This window comes from Heterocephalus glaber, unplaced genomic scaffold (assembly GCF_053883595.1).
Source record: "Heterocephalus glaber isolate CG9 unplaced genomic scaffold, H.glaber_assembly_v1.0 deba00001593, whole genome shotgun sequence".
Classification (NCBI taxonomy): domain Eukaryota; kingdom Metazoa; phylum Chordata; class Mammalia; order Rodentia; family Bathyergidae; genus Heterocephalus; species Heterocephalus glaber.
This window is the reverse complement of record NW_028258368.1, coordinates 1,148,847-1,170,049: the sequence shown is the minus strand read 5'-3', so window position 1 is coordinate 1,170,049 and position 21,203 is coordinate 1,148,847. Positions and strand designations below refer to the sequence as shown.

General features: G+C 38.9%; 1 protein-coding gene across 2 annotated transcripts in view; it reads right to left on the bottom strand.

Annotated features, from left to right (window-relative positions):
* Tfb1m (transcription factor B1, mitochondrial) overlaps positions 1–12,236 on the bottom strand; it is a 58,170-nt gene extending 45,934 nt beyond the window's left edge. The window contains exons 1-2 of one of the 2 annotated variants that reach the window (XM_004856852.3): positions 12,020–12,236; positions 9,567–9,718 (exon numbers count right to left, since the gene is read on the bottom strand). In XM_004856852.3, the coding sequence (XP_004856909.1) occupies positions 9,567–9,718; positions 12,020–12,152 (285 nt within the window). In that variant the 5' untranslated portion in view covers positions 12,153–12,236. The remainder of the gene's footprint in view (positions 1–9,566; positions 9,719–12,019) is intronic. The other variant, XM_004856851.3, reaches the window with a different exon arrangement.
* Positions 12,237–21,203: the final 8,967 nt, after the last annotated feature.

The following is a 21,203-nucleotide window of genomic DNA, read 5'->3' as shown; positions in this document are numbered from 1 at the left end:
AAGAAAGCATGAAACAATATAATGGACATGTCTCTTGTAAAAGTCAGAAAACAAAAAAGAGGCATATTCTTTCTATGGTCATTAAAAAAATCTTTCCTCAAAGTCAGAAAGCTTTTCTGCACCGGGCAAATAACTGATATACTTGGGTAGCTTTGTGGTGATTTAATTTGATGAGAAAATAATGTATGCAATTCTTGGAACTCAGGCAAAATTTCTTTGAGAACTACATGAAATATCTATTTTGTATATTTTATCCCATCTTCTCATAGTAAGGGGCTCATAGCAGCCAACACCTTATAGTGAGCTAAGTATTAATTACTTTCGTTATAATCTGCCATTTATGGTAGGGCCCAAACACTATTGAAATTAATACTTGCAGAAGGGTCAGGCAAAACTATAGAAATCTGTAATACAGAATAGGTGAAAAATAAAATTTTTATTTTTTTGTAGCACACACACAAAAAAAGACAAATGCTATTATTCCAAAGGAATTTAAGGTATTGTCACAATAGACTTTTTTAGGGAAATGACAGCATAATTTCAAAGTTGGTTTGCTTGCTCTAGAAGATGTATAGTAGAAACTTATCTACAGTACTTGTCATCATCAAGGAATTAGATGTTTGCTTTATTAAATTTTTATTCAATGTTTATTCCTTTATGCATTAACATTTTTTAGAAGATATTTATGAAAGTTAATATTTTAAAACTATATTGGACAATTTTCTTAACTCAAGAATACTGGCCCCAATTTCTCCCTTTTTTTAATGGCTTGGGGTCACTGGTCCTTTACGGCAATAGCTTTAATGGTTAAGGAGGTGTGGATGATCCCTTACTACTTAAGAGCAAAACAAGTGTTCCTGATTTCATATTTGGTTTTCATAGCTTTTCTGACACCCCAGTAACCATTAACTTTTCATTACTGTCAATGGGGCCTGCCTCTAGCACTGATCTTTGTACTTATAATTCACAGTAGTATACACAGTTAATTATTTTGGATACGAGCCGCCATTTAACTTGTGAAGTGTTGTCTCTATGTTATGATTATGGTCATATTAAGTAAGTTACACGTTTCAAGAAGCAACATGTCATGACAGAAAGTCACACAATTTTCCAAACAGCTTGGTATTAGTCAGCTTTGCCATCACTGACACACAATACCTGACACCCATAACTTAAAGGAGAAAAGGTTTAATATGGCTCACAGTTTTGAGGGATTCAGTCAGTGGTTAGCTTGGTCAAAGGTAGAAACATCATAGTAGAAAGGCACGGTGGAAAAAAGCTGCTTAGTTCATGGCAGCTGGGGAGCAGAGCACAACAGTATCAGAAAAGAACAAGGACAAGGACAAGACAGAAAAGGGCCACACCTTCATGACCCATGAAGAAACTCCCAGGAAGTGTGTTCCACCAATCCAACAGGATCCCAAAGCCAATCAAGCTGACAGTCCACACTAACTACCACAAGTAATTTCTGCAAGACCTCTAAATTGCTTTATATGTCCCTTTATAAGATGACAGGGAGGCCAATAATTATAATAGCAATCATTTACTGGCTCCTGGCCATCAGGCTCTTTAGATCAATTTCTATCTGCCCTTGTACTATACAAAAGATAATTATTACTATAAACCTTCAATCAACCATCAAAATACTGTAATGAGAGCCAAGGATTTAGTTCAGTGGCACCGCACCTGTCTCACAAGTGCAAGGTCCTGAGTTTGATCCCCGGTACCAAAAAAAAAAATACTTTAATGAATTATAGACAATAAGCTACAGTAGGCTAGATAACAGCCCCCCCAAAATGTTTATACTATGATCTCTGAAACCCATGACACAGAAAAAGGGATTCTGCAAGTGTAATTAAGTTAAAGATCTTAGGTTGGAGAGTTTGTCCTGGATTGTCAAGGTACGTCCAATATAATCATAAGGGTCCTTATATAAGAGAAACAGAAGGATTAGTGTTAACAGCAGAGATGGAGAAGAGGTCCATGACTAATGAGTGTGGGTTGGCCTCTATAAACTGAAACTCAAGGTAAGAAACAGGTTTTCCCCTGAAATCTCCAGAGGAACACAGCCCTGCCAATCTTGATGATACTTGATAGAGCTGCAAGGCAGATAAACCTTATGATTATATTTGGCAAATTCAATACTTTTCTTTCAATAAATAACACAACAAGTAGACAAAAAAATCTCTAAGGATAAAGACAACACTAACTTGACCTAACTGAAATTTATAGAATGCCTTATCTAATGATAGCAGAATGCAAATTCTTGCACCAGAATCTGTACTTACAGAATATATGTTCTTTTCAGCAAAACATACCTTAATTATATAAGAAACCAAAACCACATTCATATGCCATGAAATTAAACTGAATAAATTTCACTTGATGCAGGTCATGAAAGTATGTTCTCTAATCACAAACGAATTGAATTTTAAAATAACAGATATGTATCTGAGAAAAAGTCAGAGTTTACAAACTAAATGACACATTTCTAAGTAACACACAAGTCACATACAAAAGAGAATATGGAACTGAAGGTTAAATGGAAATTCTGGGCTTTTGAAATCTTTAGAAACTATTTTTAATGAAATGGTAATAAAAACATCAAAATCTATGAGATTTTGCTAAAGCAATACTAAGCAGAAAATTTATAGCAGTAAACACATATAAGAAAATAAGAAAGGCTTCAAATCAACAATCTCAGTTTCTACTTTAAAAAAGATAAAATACACAAAAATCAATGCAACTAAAAACTCTTTTTTAAAGAAGATCAATAAAGTTGACCAATCCATAGCCAGACTGATCAGGAAAAAAAAGACAAAAATGATGAAAGGGAGAGGTGACATCACTACAGACTCTATAGATCATTGGTATAACATTAAAATAATAACATAATTCACCATATTACCAAACTAAAAAGAAAAAAACTGTATGATTATTTCAATAAACTCAGAAAAATCATTTTTGCAAATTCAACCTCCATTCACTATTTAAAGGGGGGGAAAATAACTCCAGCAAACCAAGACTAAAAGGGATCTCTTCAATCTGATAATTAAGACCTAGAGAAAATATACAACTAACATCATATTCAGTGGTAAAGACTATATTTCCCCTAAGGTCAAGGACAAGGCAATGATGTGTACTCCTACTACTAGTCAACATTACACCGGGAATCCTAGCCAGTATGATAATACAAAAAGAAGAAACTGAGGCATAGAGATTGGAATGTAGAAGGTAAAATTGTCTTTATTTGATGACATGATAATACATGTAGATAAAACTAAGGACTCTACAAAATAGCTACCAACATGTGAGTTTAGCAGGATTGCAGGACACAAAGTGAGCATCTAAAAAAAAGAAATCCATGGTATTTCTACACAGCAGCAACAACCAATTGGAAATTAAAATAAAAAATATGGGTAATAGCATTAAAATATATAAAATAGGAGTAAATTTGAAATGTGCAAAATCTTGCATACTAACTATATAGTAGTGCCCAAAGAAATTTCAGAGAAATATGTCAGTTTCAATTTAATCTCAACCAAAATTCTATTAGGTTTTTAAAAATTAATGGATACCAACAATCTGAACCTAAAACTAAGTTCATTGGAAATCAATGAACTTAATACACTCAAATGAGATTGAAAAATAAGAATAAGGTTATCAGACTACATTACTTGATCATGGCTTACTGTAAAGATATTATCTTTATACAGGCTGATATTTGTGAAAGATTAATGGAACAGAATTGGAAGTCCTGACATATATAAGATAAAATGATTTTCAGCAATACAAAAGCAATTCAATGAGGAAAAGAGAATTTCAGCAAATAGTGCCAAAAGCCCCAAAACAAACCAAAAAACACCTGACCCCTTACCTTACCTCGTTTAAAAAAAATTAAATCAAAAGGTATCACAGACCTAAGTGTAAAAGCTAAAATGATAAAATATCTAGGGGAAAAAAATGAGAAAAATTCTTAGTGATGTTGGTTTTGGCAAATACTTCAAAAATAAGACACACATGCTGGGGATTGAGCTCAGTGGTTCTGGCGCCTGCCTCAAAAGGCAAGGTCCCGAGTTTGATCCCCAGTACAAAAAAAAAAAAAGGCACACAAAATCAGATTTCTTTTTTTCTTTTTCTGTTTTTTTTTTTGAGACAGGGTGTCTATGTAGTCCAGGCTGGCCTCAGATTCATAATGATCCTCCTGCCTCAGCCTCTCAAGTGCTGGGATTACAGGCTTGTGCCACTACACCTGCCTCAAAATCATCTTTAAAAGAAAGAACTGATAAATTGTACTTGACAAAAATTAAGTTTCTGTTCTTCAAAAGACATCGTCAAAAAAGGGAAAAAGGATGCCACAGCTAAAGACAAAATATTTGCAAAACATGTATCTGAATCATATAAATTTCTTAAAAGAGTTTCTGATGTGATTTTTATAGGGGAAGGTGACACAAACCATTAGGCTGAGCTGGAAGGTCCTTTGTTTCCCAGCTGTCCCTGACAATGTTCAAAGGCAGCCCAGCTTAAAGTGTGGTGGATTTGGGAGTGTCTTTCTGGAGATCACCGAGGGCTTCTGGAGTGGAAATTTTTGTTTTATTTTGCTTTTAGTATTTTAAGGTATATTTTGTTAATTGGCAGCACTGTATCAGAATTCCATTATTAAAACTTGTTCATTCTTGTACAATAACAAAAAAATAATAATGCCTAATTCTTAGAAAAAAAAGACCTCTTAAAATCACTGAGACCAAATAGCAAAAATATTTAAACGAACATTTCCCCAAAGATAAGGACAGCAAGTAAGAACATGAAAATAAGTCCAATATCATTATTCATTAGGGAAATGCAAATTAAGGTCACAATGAGATAGCACCATCTACTTTTCATTTCAGGATGAAAATGAAAAAGACTACCAAAAATTGAGTAAGCATGAGGAATAGCTGCAACTCTTATGCACAGGTGGAAAGGTAAAATGGTATTATCATTTCATAAAATAGCTTGTTTTTTGTAAATGTTTAAGGTATAACTAAACAGAACCCAGATATTCCACTCCTAGTTCTTTAATCAAAAGAAATGTAAGTATATAATCATACAAAGACTAGTACGTGAATTTTCAAATAGATTTACATTCAACAATGAAAAAACTCCATCAACAAATGAAATGTATCTACAAAACTGGTACATCTATACAATGGAATACTATATACAGCAATAAAAGGAGCAAACTCAAACTGATGAATACCTCAACATGGGTAAATCTCAAAATAATTATGCTGACAAAAAAGACATTAGGCCAAAAATAAAAGTACATACTGAAAGATTCCATTTGTAAAAAATTCTAAAAAATGGAAAATAATCTTTCTGACAGAAAACAGATCAGTAATTTGGGATAGGTAAGAGAAGGAAGGAATGGATTACATAGGAATGAAAGTACTTCTGATGATGTTCATTATCTTGATTGTGCTGATAGTTTCATGTGATAATATACACATATATATGTCAAAATAGTAATTTGAATGTTTCCAATATTTGTTGTTTACTGAGCTACAACTATATCTCAATAAAGCTGTAAAATAAAGTATCAGTATGGTAAGTACTCCATAAATATCAGTTATTATTGTTCTTACTGAGGTATAAAACCTTGAAAACAGAAAAAAAAAAACCCTGAAGAATCTGGAATACTTGTCTAATGAACACATCATTAATGAAATTCGCTCTAGTTCAAGAATAAGGAAGAACCTACAAAGATTTTAGCTCTCTGAGGAATCAGGAAATCTTATAACCCTTCAAGACATCAATAACCCACTCAGCAACAAAACTGTAACAAAAATAACCAGAAAATGCAAAAGCAGAACATATCAACATAAAGACAAAGAAACCCTAGATGCCCAATGGGAGTTGGATAAGATGGAGAAAACTCCAATGTTTTCATAGTACGGGTCTTTCCAGCTCATCAAAAGAGTAACATTAATTTCCTCTTATCCCTCATGCCAGATGAGCAGTCTTTTAAAATTTTTTTTTTTGGTACCAGAGATTGAACTTGGGTCCTTGCACCTGCGAGGCAGGCGGTGGAACCACTGAGCTAAATCCCCAGCCCCTGCAGTCTCCTAATCAATTCTTTTTTTTGGAACTGGGGATTGAACTTGGGACCTTGTGCTTTTGAGGCAGGTGGAGGCACCACTGTGCTAAATCTCCACCCCATTCTAATCAATTCTTAATTCCCAGAGGTGCCCAAGGGATGGGGACAACTTGATTATTTATTAACTAAGATTTACTGACTGCTTACTAAGTGTAAGGCATTAATTTAACCTTTGTGAGTAAACTGAGGCACAGAGAGACAATTTTCTGCAAAGTCACAGAACTGTTAGTACAGTCTGAGTCAACCCACACAGTCTGACGCAAAAGTCCATGTTCTTTACCATAAAACCATACACTACACTGCTTTCCTTATCAGACAAGTTTTCTTGCCTTTACAACACATTGAGAATGAAATCTCTCTATTAACATCAGTTTTTCTTTCCTCTGAGCTGCCATATCCTAAGAACTGAATTAAGCTACAAATGACATACTTTCAGCTAGAAGACATTTTATAAATTATTACTTTCTTTAAAAAGTAATTCTATTAGCTTAGAAATCACTAAAATGGAATCCTTAAAATAGATTACTCTCCTTCTGTCTTTACTCAGTTTTATGATTAATTTAGGACCTCTAATAGAAAGTGGTTTTACATATTGAAACATTCTTTACAGGAAAAAGAAGCCTATTTGATAATTTAGTACCCAACATTTCTTTTTAAGGGGAGTTCATTCCTACAGAGAAGACACTAGGAATTAATTTTACTTCTTCTGAAATGGATGAGAAATCAAACACACATTATACGTAGACTAATTTACTTTGAAACTAGCCTTAATACTTAGAAAAAAAGAGTATAAAACTTTAATAATCAATGCTACTTACTGAGTCAGCTAATATATAGATACACACAGTTACAGAGACAATCTTATTTCCCAAGGCAACATTACCGACTATCTGCTATAGGGCAGGTACTGTTCTATGTAGAGAAGATACAGCAGGGAATAAAACAGACTCAAATTTGTATCCTCATAGTACTTATATTCTAGAGGGATGAATCTGACAGACAACACACAAATGAGAAGAACATATACACGGTATGTCTAATGATGATCTCTAATGAGGTAAAACAAGGCAGAGGGTTAGAAGGCAGGGACTTGGATGATGGGAGTGATTGAGAAGAAATGGGTGGCAAGTGCTCTTTTAATCAGTCTCTCTTCAAAGATATTTAGGTCAAATTACAGGGAATGTGTATACTAAAGCAATAAACAGAAATTCAATTCATTCTCATGCCTACTAAAAAAAACTGCAAACAAGCCAGGCTTGTTTGGCTTGTTTGGCTTTGGAAGGCTGAGGCAGGAGAATCACAAGTTTGAGCATAGCCTAGGCAACTTAGTGATGCAAGACCCTATCTCAAAATAAAAAATAAAAAAAGGGCTGAAGATGTACCTCCGTGCTCAATTTCCAGTACCAACATCACCAAAACAACCACCACCAGAAAACCCCCCAAAACAAACAAAGAACCAAAAAACCTCCACCACCACCACCACCACCAACAACAACAATGACAATAAATATGTACCAGACAGGAAGATTTGAGGATTAAAAAGTCTGGAAGGGCAAAAAAACATCAGATGAGTATTTGCTAGGTCCAAAAGGGTCAGAAAAATAAACCTGAAGGGAATCACACAACATTATTCAGGTTTTTCTAATCATTATCACCAAAAATAACAGTCTCACTTCCACCTCTAATTAGGACAAAGTTCTTAAAATAATAAAGATCGAAACAAAAATTACTACTAAATTTTATATCCAATCAAGGAATACACACCATGTGACAACCCCAAAATAAAGTTACAAATCTGAGATGAATTCTATCAGAATTAGATAAAATGAAATATTATGTAATCCTTTAAAGCACAAAGACTGGATGAAGCAAGGTGAGAAAAAAATCACTAGGTTTCTAAAATAGTCAGCTGTATGCAGTTCTAGATTTTAAAACCAATTTTCTTAAACTGCTCAAACAGAAATTAAACATTTTTCCATTAACACATGCACAAATAAGTATTAGAATGTATTAATTTTAAACCAATTTGTCCTTTTGTATAAAGTAAGAATGTAGATAATTTTTTTTCTATTATAGTCACATAATAAATTGCCAGTCATCTGAGCCAAAGGCTCAGGGCTATTTTAAAATTCTAGAATTACACAGGACTCAAACAAAGGCCCTTAAATCATTAAGTGCCCCATGAGGAATTCCTTTTAGAAGATCTCTGAAGTAATGTGTCCCACTCTTTGACAATGTTTCAAAAACTTAAGTCCTTCCTTACTTCAAATCCTCAATCCTGCCTCCCTCAGTTCCCATCTGTTTGCTTTCTTTCTTTCCTAGACTAGATAAAAAATAGTTTATCCTCTCTACTACCAATCTTTGATAAGTATCTGTGAAGACACTCACTCAAGGGTTCTCCTCTCCTGTGCAAGTATGTCCAGTTCCTTCAATATTTCAATAATATTCATAGTAGTACCTGTGTTTTTAAAGATGCACATACCATTTCATTCAAATCTCATCCTAAATCTATAAGCATACTGATACAACTTCATTCCTTCACTTAGGATGCATAAACTTAAGTCTCTCTTGGTGAACAGATAGCATACATCTTCATCTCTTGCTTGTTGTATTAGTTACTTTTCTTGTTGCTGAGACAAAATACCTGACTTTGAAAGTTAAAGGAGGAGGGCTGGCCATTTAGCTCAGTGGTACCGCCTCCTGCCTCACAAGTGCAAGGTCCTGAGTTCAATCCCTGGTACCAAAATTTAAAAAAAAAAGTTAAAGGAGGAAAGGTTTATTTAGTTCACAGTTTATAGAGGTTTCAGTCCATAATCGGCTGGCTCCAAGGCTGGGTGGCATGGCAGACAGGCATCACAGAGGCAGGCAAAAGGCAGCAAAGCAACAAGGGATGACCACAGTTCTTTCTATCCCTTATATGTTATCCAGGCTATTTAGGGTGGGTGGCACTCACACCCTTAATCCTAGTGCCCTCCATCCTAGCATTGCACCATGAATCAATCCCAATGTCAAACACTCTAGATCCAGCCACCTGTGAAAAAGCCCCACCTATGACTGCATGAGCCTTTGGGGGGACATTAGACACAAGCCGTAACACTTGGGACAATGTTTCTTGAAGGAATAGGCTTTTAATATGCACAGCAAATAGATCCTCTCCAAAAAAGAAATATCACAGAGAACAGCTGGTTTAGCATCAATGTGTAAAACAGGTTTATTCAAGCTGTAAGCAACAACCATCTGGGATGCTTATTAGAAATGCAGATTTCTAGACCTCTCCAGACTACAGGATCAAACTCTCTGGGATGGTGGCTTGAGATCCACCACTGGAGGACAAACTGCATAATTCTTGGTTATTCTTGGACTTAAGAATCATGGTCTAAAATTTAAAACGGGTTTTTGCTTCCTAAAAAAGACACTTTAAGTATCTCACCTGTAATCCAGGAATAAATCGAGTGTCCTTTTCAACCACCAGAAGTTCAGCAACATTGGCATTGAGAATGGATCTTGTGATTCCTCCTGGTCCAGGGCCCACTTCATAAACATAAGCATTTGTCAGATTTCCAGCTTTCCTTACAATTTTATCTAGAGAAAAGAAAGTTTTAGCCATTTTGATAATCTTGGCAAATTTCAATATATGAAAATTTAAACAAAATAATCTATAAAAAATTCTTATCAACTACTGCCCATTATCAACAAATCCTTTATATACAGTATATACTTGGTTAACTCTCAACCTAAATCAGCATTTAATGGTTATTTATATTCTATCACATCACTGCTTAATTTCACCCGTTAACAAAATTGAAATTAACATCAAATGCAATGTCAAATCATTAAGCTTGAGTATCAGTCTTGCTCTGCTCCCACCTAACATTCTCTGACAAGTACCCTAACCTCCCTTCACTTTGGTTTTCATAGGAAGAGTGGATAATACTATCTAGAATGTGGAACTTACTCCCAAGGTTGAATAGACACAAGAAAATATAAAGGCAGAATTTTTTAAAAAATAAAAGGCCTGAATTCTCATGCCTGAGAATGATACTTTATATTTAAAATGTGGCTAATAACTAGTAGAAAGGGCTGGTACTAGTTGCTACTAGAACCAAAGAATTTTAAGAAGTTGGGAATCTTTTAAAGTTGTTGTAGGCCTGTCTCCCAATTAAAAGACGAGAAAACCTAAGCTGTTTCATCCAAAGTAAAATTGCTACAGGTGAAATAAAGCTTGTACAAAGGGCAATCAAAAGATACTGTAAATGTTTAAATTTTTTTAAAAATTGCAATAAAGGTCACATTGCCAAGAATGATGGGATAATTGTGTTTGAAGCAAGGGGAAGTATTCTGAGCATGGGGGGGGGGTATGACAATGTATCTTTTACTACAAAAAATTTTTCAGTGTTTATTTACCATATGTCACAGGATCACTCCTTGTTAACCATACACTTAACGGCAATTTCTGTAAAATAAAAACATTACACAGTGTCCTCATCCATCTTATTCACTGGATTTGACCTGGGGGACTTCTGGCTCTTCCCCAAAGTCAAAATGACATTAAAAGGTAAATGTTTTGAATCGATTCAGGCAGTGAAACAGGATATTGCAACTGAAGATTTTCACCAAAGAGGACTTCCAGAACTTCTTCATAAAGTTGCAAGAATGATGTGTGTTCAAAGAAAAGGGGGGGAGTGTTTTGAGGAAGATTAATGGCAATGCATCTTTTACTGTATTAATTTAAAAATTTTTAATTAGTATTTTTTGAGCACACCTCGGTGTTCAAGACATAAAACTTACATATTCTTTGGGGAGTGTGCATCATTTAATGGAAATAAGCTTTTTGGGTGACTGTTCTTTTTAACTTCTGAAGAGAAGCCAAGTAGAATGCACTATCAAAATCTCAAACCATAAGCACTCCGGCGGTGAATTAGTACATATACTTGTAAAAATCTTATTCTTGGAATCTCACCTTTTACAAAAGCGATGACTAAGAAATGGGGATGGAAGGTAAGCTAAAGTATACATTTGTCAAGACTCACCAAATCAAGCACCTTAAACTGTTGGATTTCACTGTGTATAACAAGATTACCTCATAAAAAGGGACTTAAAAGAAAGATGTAGGAATGTAAACTATTTTGTAAACCCCTCCAGGACAGGCTGCCTTGTTCCTTTCCATATGGTATCCCCAGAATTAACACATAGTAGGTTGCACAATATGTATTTCCTGAATGAGTATCTGCACCTTTGAGGATTTCTTTAACTTTCATAAACGCTTAAATAATACATCTTATGAAGGATACCCTTTTGAAATAAGGTATTTAAATCTCTGCACTAATTTAAAATTCTATAACTTTAAAATGCTTGAAATGGAGCCGGGCGTGGTGGCACACGCCTGTAGTCCCAGCACTCAGGAGGCTGAGGCAGGAGGATCGCTGTGAGTTCAAGGACAGCCTGCCTAGGCTGCATAGTGAGACGGTGTCTCAAAAAACAAACTAAAAAAAAAGAAAATGCTTGAAAAGCCACTGTGCTCACCTTGTGCAGTCCCATTTCAGTGTCTGAATTTACAATGACTGATGTTCTCGTACTCACAGCCGCCTTTCCCACAGAGGACTCCTCCCTACCAAGCGCTACGCTCACCCCGTGGGGCTGGGTGGGCCCACGGCGACACGCCCCTGGGGGGGGGGGCTCGAGGACAAATAACTCATTTCAAGGGTCCGGGGAGGTGGGACTTTAGTGTGATAAGGAAGGACCTGAGCGAAGAACCTGGCCAAACCCCCGCTGCATGCCCACGCCTGGCCCTGAAACCCCGCCCCCCCGCGGGGTCCGCGCTGGAGCCCGGCCCACGCCCCTGGACGCCTAGGGAGAATTGGGGCGCAGTAACAACAAATCCACCTGTCAGCCTCAAGTCCAGGAGAAAATTCTGGGACAGCTGCTTCACTGCTTGTAGTCTGAACAACTTAATGATTTCTCGAATGGTAGGCAACGGCGGGAGACGAAGAGCGCTGACTTTCCCGGAAGCTGCCATGAACTCCGCGGGCGCCGCCGGCCTCACGCGCACCTTTCCCGGAGTTTCAAACGCACCCGGCAGAGGAGGTGCCTGGGAGGTTACAGCCCGCCCCCGCACACGGCTCATTGGCCGGAGGCATCCCGTGCCGGAAGTGACGTTTATAACCGGAAATCTGGGTGCCCTGAGAACACAGGCTCTGCGTTTCGTTGAGAGTGGTGCGAGCTGGGAATGGTAGTTTATGTGTGTGAACGCAGTGACGGGGCATCCCAGCTGGAGTAGCTTGTGGAAGTGGAGAGAGGCGGGGCCTGGGAGAATTGCCCTGGTTCCGCAAGCCTGCTGTCCAGGCTCTCGACGGCCTAGATGCCTGAGCGGGAATAGCAGAAAGCAGGTGATTAGAGGCAAAACTCTTTGTTGGCAGTTCTGTCTTATAGCTAGGTGTGTTTACAACCTCACTTCTGCAGGTGCTGCATATTGCGTACCTAACTTGCTTGGCCTGTTTTTGAGTTTTACAAAGAAAAGGTTTATTTTCATCACAAGAACACAGACTATATGCAGTACACACCAACAGAAGTTTTAAAAAGTGTATTGTGCATCTTCTGCAAATTCACAGTACAAAAAATATTAAATATAGACTATATAATAAATACATACTAATGTAAAAAAAGAACAAAAACAATTTTAAAAATCATTGACATTGTTATGCAACACACGTGAATCCGTCTGCAGCTTCTGAAAAACCAAAGTAACTAACCTGGTGGAGTTGCTAATTGGGGTGGGGGAGTTGATCTGTACCTATATTTTGTTGCAAAAGGTCTCAGGACACTAACAGAGAGGAAAATAGAGCAGTGTAGGTGACGATATACCTCTATTAATCAAGAGTACAATCATTAGATGGTAAATGGATGAGATTCATGGCTGTGGTTCAGAGGGCAGAGGGCTTGTGCCACATCACCCCCAGCTGTCTGGCAAACCAAATTGTGTTCTTTTATTGGCTACAAAGGGATATGGCATGGGCCAGTGGAGGTCTGACCAGCAGGAACAACCAGTGCTGTCTAGAGACTCCTTGGAGTTGTCATGGACATACAAGGTCAAACTGTATAGCAGAATCAACATAAGCCTGGAAAAAGATAAAACTCAAGTGCTAATACATACCAACTACTGTAGACAAGACAAAGCACCAATCACCAAAGATGAGTTTTACAGTTTCACATAAACACACAGAACAGTATTTGTAAACTATCATTAAGGCACTCAATTGTGAAACAATAAGTACAGTATAGGAAGGAGGGTAGAACAGCTATCTTATAACACGAGTTACCTGGTTAGGGCAGCAGAGGCTGTGCTATCTGGCTAGAAAGACACCAGGTTCACAGAGGGGCTGAAGGTCAGAGTTAGGTCTGGACAGCCAAATAGGAACAAAGTGGCCGTGTGATTCCAGATGGACCTGGGGCCTGCACTGGGCAGTGTCACTCCAGATGGTCTAGGGGATTCCTTCATAGCCCAGGAAACACAGCAAGTGTATAGATGAATAAAATGATGTACATGATAATTTGACTAAAGTTGTATGTACTATCTGTCTACCTATGATGCATATGCTAAAACATATAAATGCATATTTACAAATATGCATGCAGGATGGACTTATATTCAATTGCAGAGCAGACAATAACAAAACAAGTGGCTGTATATAGGACTAAATCAGTGACCATCATTTGGCCTTCATAGTCAGCAGGAACCTGGAGGGTTGGAACAGGACAAGTGAACCTGAACTGTCCTGTCCAAATGTCACCAAGTTTTTGATCTACCCATCTCCCTTGCCAAAGATGAAATGATTGCCCTCACAGGTTTGTGTCTCTCGGGGAGCCCTGCCAGGTAGCCAGCTAACTAGCAGAGTTGGGTGAAATGAATTTTGGCACCAAGAATTTCTAGTCACAGAAAGAAAATCCCTTCCCTTCAGGCCCCTCAGGCAAAGTTGCCTAATGTGATCCTTAACTAAATGATGCAGTATTTGTTCCTCTCAGGGAGAAACAGTCCTGGGGAGCAGGGAGTTCACAGTCTTGGGCCCTGAGACAAGATACAGAAGTACAGTGTTGCTATGAAGGTCTATTCTATTCACCCTCAGCTCCATTATGTGGCATCCTTTGGGCTATAATACAGCAAGAGGGCTTCAGAATTGATTGAAATGCTTTTGAGCTGGAGAGAGTGGGTAAGGAAAGTGGAGAAGAATGGGGCACGGGCCATACAGCACCCTGTGTAGCTACTGAGTAACATACAATACTGAGCAATAGGACATAGTGGAGAAGGGCTGATACCCAGCAGTGAGCTGTCCACAGGCAGGGGTCCTTCACAGAGAACAAGGAGGCAGAGAAGGCACAGAGGAAGAAACTGATCTTAGGAAGTTTGTGCAATCAGAGACTGTGCTAGAGATCTCTGAAATAGCTCTAGGAGAAAGAAATGCAAATTGACACTGTCAAGATTTTGGTCAGAAGGCAGCGTGGTCTTTCTTCTCTGTGACCAGTTTTCCACTTGTGCTTAACAAAACCTGGCAAGAAGACATGCATTCATGCAAGACAAGGATGTAGCAGAGTTCAGTCTAACTACTGGCATGCCATATGAATCAAGCTAGGTAGGAGGGTGAAAAGAAGCCCAAAACACAGGGTGTCAGGCTGATTAGAAAATGTTCCTCTTCCCTTAATTCAACAAAGGCATTCAGTGAGAATGGCAGTCACCAAAATCAATAACTTGCACAGCATCAATCCATGCAATCTCTGCCTGACTCTCCTTTGTGCCACTTAGATTTGGAATTTTCCTTGTCAGATGAGGTTACATACAGAGGACCAGCCAAACTGTGGCATATCTTAAGGAACAAACTTTTTTTCTGATTACTAGTGTGAATTTGTCATTGCCAACGTGGCCCTAGCCTAGCAGAATGCTTTTGCCTTGCTAATGTAACACTTTAATAAAATTTGCCATACGTTTACAGGCAGCAGGTCTGGATCTCCAAGAACAATCTTCGTCCTTTTCTTCAGGTCAAAGGGTAAACCATCAAAAAAATCAAGAATTCTTCATTTGTTTTAATGATGGGGACCAGAGACCTTGTCTGCTTAGATGTTTATTTTTGGGTTTTTTTTTTTTTGGTACCGGGGATCGAACTCCGGTCCTTGCGCTTACACAGCAGGCAGTGAAACCACTGAGCTAAATCCCTGGCCATACTTAGATGTTGATTGATAGATTAGCTGTGCTTCTAAAAAAGAGTGGATAAGTTTGCCAAAGACCCACTTATATTTAAAATCTTCCTCACTTCCACTCTTTAATTGGACAAGAAAAATTATGGCTTTCAAAAATTAAAATTTTCAAAAATATAGCACTTCCTAAACAGATGTGTTTAAAAAACCAATACAAGCCTATCACCATCAAATTTAAAGGATTCTTTTGACATAAAAATTGATCTGCATGAAATTTAACTTGGCAAAACATAACTAAACTAGATAGTTTGTTTTTTTTTTAAATAATGCTTTTGTTGGCTGAAGAAGAAGGGGGAAACTCCAGGGTTTCAGGAGAAATGGATAATCCCCTTGTAAGGTGATTTCAGTGTCACCAGTGGGAAAACAAATTCCTTTAAAATAAAGTGATACATGTATATATTTAAAAATCATGCCAGGGAGAAAAAGTTCTCAGTGAGTGTGCTTGCCAAAACTATCAGCACTAGTTGACATAGGAAGTAGTTAGTCTTCCTGAAGACCCTGCCTGAGTGCTCTTTAGAATAGCTGCTTTGGGGACCCAGTTCTGGCCAATGGAAGATGGTGACTCATTCATCTGCTTTCTGAACTTGGTTGGCCCTAGAAGCCTTCCTGGTTTCACTGAAGGTTAATTGGTCTGACCCAGCTGAGGGCAAGATGGAATTGTGGGCAGGCCTCTATGTTCCCCACATATATTACTACTCATCATGCACAAGAGGGGCCAAATGGGAGTGGGGTACCAAGGCCTGGGGTTGGGAGGAGGGGAGAGTTTGGTCTAAGGTGTCCATGAGACGTGGGAGACCTTTGAATTTGCCTTATTTTCTTCTTGCTGCAGTGCTATGAGCAGCCTTGTGTTGTTAAATAAAACCAATAAACACCTCTAAAGTGCCTGTCAGTATTTATCTAAGGCTTTGTGTGGTTGCATAGTATTTTATTTTTCATGAGCCCCTTAAAAATGTAAAAATCAGCTGAGTGTGGTGGTGCACACCTGTAATCTCAGCCCTCAGGAGGCTGAGGTAGGAGAATTGCCGTGAGTTCAAGGCCAGCCTGGGCTACATAGTGAGTTCAAGACCAGTCTGAACTACATAATGGGACTGACTCAAACAACAACAACAAAAACATTCTTGGTCCACAGGGGCTGTACACCATTGTTTGTAGAGCCCTGACTCAAGCCCTCTGCCTTTCTACAGAGCTGCTTCTCTTTCTTCAAAATATTTTTAGAATTCTGCCTTGCTGATAGATACCAGGTGAGCCTTTGGATTCAAGGCCCAAACTGCAACCCATACTGAGTTAACTAGTTCTTCAAGGTGCTACCTAAAGACAAGGCTTGGGCTACACCTTTCTCCACTCCATCACTGCTGCTGCGGAAAACTACAGAAACAAGAAGCAGTGTTCTCCTCACAGGAAGGGATAGATATAAACTTCTGTGAAGCTTTTCATCAATCTCATTCTGCTCAGAGAAGCTGCTCAATGTGGCTCCTGGAGTGCACCCTTAGGAGTTTCCCCCCTACCAAAATCCCACTTGCCTCCCAAATAATAGTACACTAGATGGGACCTAATGAGCCTGTGGGTTAGGTTTTCTGGCAGGACAATCCCATTGCAGAGCTACCACCCTTACCAGATGTTGAAGTGCTCCCCAAACCTAAACACAACCACATGTTCAGCAGCAGATGAGGCTGCACAATGCTTTGGGGTCCTTCCCCCTCATTAGAGGTGTTGTATGCTTCATCACTAGCAACAACTGAGAACATCACACACATTTCCCCCACCTGACCCGGGTGCTGGCTTAATGCACATCACCCAGTCACAACAGTAGAACCAGGGCAGAAGACTTTAACAGAACAGGTTACTGCCTCTGCACAGCCCAGGTTCAACAACAGGGCTGGATGCATTTGGCAACTTTTATGTAGCAGTGATCTGCTTAATGCAGTCAAACTGAAAGACTCAACACTTTTGGGGGCCTAACAAAACAAACAAAACTTGTTTGGAAAAACTCTTTCTGGCACAGTATTATTTCTTGGAATGAGCTTTGGTCATTATTGTATTTTAAAAATAAAAAGTATAGCAAGAACAGAGTGGACTCATGTTGCTATCCCAGAGTTCTTCCAAGACGGCTGGAATGAAACGTGGGCCGTGGTGATGATGTCCCCATGCCACAGGTGGAATATTTTCAATCTGGAGACATATCTGTACATGTTCCTTAAAACATGATTCTTCTCAAAGACAGGACAGAGAATGTGTCTACTGGCTAATAGTTCCTGGGCCTCCCAGGCCTCACTCTGTATCTCTTTCTTCTTATGCTGTAAGTTACTTTTGTTTCTCTTCCTTCTATGGCAAGAGGGAGGAAAGCAGGGGTGACCTTGGTTAAGACAAATCAAGATGTAAGGGATGGGGCAGAATCCACAGTGAAACTAAAGGAAAAACCATATGAAAATATAAGTCCAGTGAAGCAAAAGGCAGGTTAGCTTTTGCTCCTCTTCAGGGGCTTTTCAAGTTTTCTGGGAAAGATTTCACTGACTGGAGGTTGCTGCTGGGTTCCTTGGGGCAGCGTGGGGTTCATGAAAGAAGGAAGATTCACTGCACTTAGTGTCCTGGGAGTCAGCAATGGTGGACGCGTCAGCTTCGCTGGAAAGGTTTCTGTTGAGTCGAGGCTTCCTAACTTAGAAGAGAGTGGGAGCGCTTGAGCAGGAACAAGAAGGTGAGGCCCGCCAGCCCTAGCTGCGTCTCGGATCTGCATCCACTACTTCATCAGCCCCAGCTTCCCGCAGACGCTGTTGAGGCTGTCAGGGTTGGAACTCCGCATCAGGTTGGAGCTCATGGAGGAGGAAGTGGGGGTGTAGCAGATGATTTTCAGAAGTCTGGAACAGTTTCTCCTGTGGTCCAAGCAGGAGAGGACGGGTGGGGGCTCTTCAGAGAGGCTCCTTTCCACGGCAGTGTGACGGTTTCTGATTCCTCATCACCTCTGCCTGGCTGGGCAGAGCTGGGGGCCGCGGTTTAGGGAATGCGGCCAGCTCCTGGCTCTCCTCGGGGATGCTGGCCTCCAGCCTGCTGGCGGCGCTGCCCTTGGAGGCGGATGCTGTGTCTTCGCACAGGCTCTTCAGCATCTCCAACTCTTTGGTGTGCTTTAGGACCAGACTTGCTGAATGACGGACTCCCGGTTCTGCATCAGGTAGCTGTTGATTGTTGGTTTCTAGGACTCGTTACAGAACAGGCCTCAGGTCCTTAGCTGGCTTCAGTTCTTTCTTGGATGACTATTCTTCCTTCACTGCCATGCTGGGAAAGTTCTTGTCACACTGACAATTCTTCCACAGGAGAGATTTTGGCAGGACTTTTGAGGTCTCCCTGGAAGCTTCTGGAAGGCTAGCTGGTGGCGGTGGGGCAGCCCTGGCCGCATTGTCACTGTTCTCTGGCTTCCTTGAGCTTGCTGGTGGTGAGAAGAGGGGCGTATGAGCTGCTCCAGAGCCAGCTTTTCCAGAGCAATATCCTATGTTATGTCCCTTAATTCTCATTTCAATTCTGCATTGTAGGTTCAAGAAAATATTCATTGACTCATTTGCTGACACTGTGCTAGTAGATGGTGGAGCTGAGTCTAGAATTCAGATCTTTTCATTGCACTGTTATTTTTAAACTTTTATTATGTTAAATAATTATTGAACTGAATAAAAAATTTCATCTTAGGGCCAGGGATTTAGCTGAGTGGTTCCACCGCCTGCCTCGCAAGTTCAAGGACCTGAGTTCGATCCCTGGTACCAAAAAAATAATACTATAAAACATTTCATCTTAGGAGAGTCTTCCAAGTTTTTAATAATTCTTGAGGTCCAATTTTTATCATCATTAATATCTGATCCTCAGTCTTTTCCTCAGAAAATTATGCACAATCTCTGCAAAATTCTATGAAATCAGCAGGGGATGTTTTAGTAGTGTATTTTACATTTTAATGCAAACAGATTTATTCCTTAAAAGAGAAGTATGCAGTTTCATCAGTTTTGAAGCTTTGAAGTATCTGCTTCATCTAGATACAGATTTTAATATGCTAAAATATTATAATTAAAACAGAAATTACTAGCCCCACCACCAGTGAAGATGAAGAACTACAAATGATTCATACTAAACTATAGTGCAGAATTCTAATTTGCATAAATCCCAGAATAGCTATATAGAAAAATCACTTATTATTTTAGTATTTATTTTAATGAAAATGCATATGTGACTTTATTTGATATAAGTAATTTAGTGTCTGTTTATGGGAAAAGTGCTAATTCTAAAAGCTTGTCACTTCACAGTTCCCTGAAAGAGACTTGAAAGCCACAAAGAACAATGTTTTCCTGCCATGTGGGAATTTTCAGAGAAAATTAAATGTGGCTTGGAATTGCCAAATTGAACTTTATAAAATGACTATTATGGCATGTAAAGTGCCCTTTTCTGATAGTATTTTATAATTCTATGTACTATGACTCATGCTCTAGAGAAATATTAAGAGCTGCATTTTGCACACATTTCTTTCTTTTTTTTTTTTAAATGACTGATGCCCAGTGTTCACAAAAGAATCTAGTGACCTACCTAGAGGGAAGAAGGAAAAGCGTGATAATTCTGAGCAGGTGGACCAAATGCTAATTCTGTGGGGACAGGAGGAGGGCAACTTATGGCAAGCAACTAAGGCTAATTGCCTGAGGAAATCATGTAACAGTTGTGCTATTTTTAATATGGTGTTTACCAGTATTCCACTAAGTATTTGAAAGTCTCCTCATTGTTCCCAAGGATCTGTGAATTATTGTAAGGTATACTAATGAGGTGACGAAGATAGGTACCCCTTCTGAGTCAGGGAGCATTGGTAGGGTTTTTTCTTACATAAAAAAGCAAACCTTTTAAAGAATGAAGAAAGTCAGTATTGCTAAAGTTGTTGAAAAATATTACCATATGATATTATATGCTTATTAGTGTAAGCTTCAGCATTTAATTGAAAAAATGTTAACAATAAATAAGGCTATGACTATGATATGTTTTCAAGGAAGATTTTCCATTTGTTTTAAAAGTGACATGGAAGCAAATTGCTTGTGAATAGGGTTTTCTGGGATCAGTGCACAAATGGGAGTCCCTGGGAATCTCATCCCCGTTTCCTCCAAAGCAGAAGTCTGGGCTATCAATAAAATCACCTGTTCCTCCTTTTTGGGTCCCAGGTCCTCTATCTTTGCTCATCCCTACCTCACTTGTTGAAAACCAAAGTGCAGTCTTAGGCCATAGGATAAATGCAGTGTTGTTGTGCACGTAGCCTGGTCTGTGCTCTGTATCCAGCTGTACAAGTTAGTGAGGGACATTTCATTCCCAGCATCTGGCTGCCTCTTCTTCTGATAAGAAGTAGGTGAAGTAAAATAATAATAATTTTAAAAATGTACCAGAGCAGACTTGCTAGTATGTACTTCTCATTCCAGCCCACCTAGAGTAAGTACCTTCCCACTGCTGTTGGGCTGTCCGTATTCCTCTACCCTACTAGGCTTCTGCTCCCCCAAATCATCAAAATTTAAATTTCACACTCTCCTCATTCTTCTTCACAGTCTACTTTAAGTCATTCCTCTAGTGAATTTCAGTTATTGGGTAAAATGACCTAGAAGACACATACTGATTATTTCCCTTTGATACTATGTTTGCTACATATTGGCAACTAGGACTAGGAAGACATCCTGGCTGATAGTCTATCCTGGCAGCTTCCTTCATCTCAGATGAAAGTGTCCACTCAACCAGCTCCTGTTTTAAGTGTCAGGGTAGAAGCTCAGAAGGGAAAGAAAGGCAAAGCTGTTGCATTTTAATTACTTTTTCTCCTTGCTGAGACAAA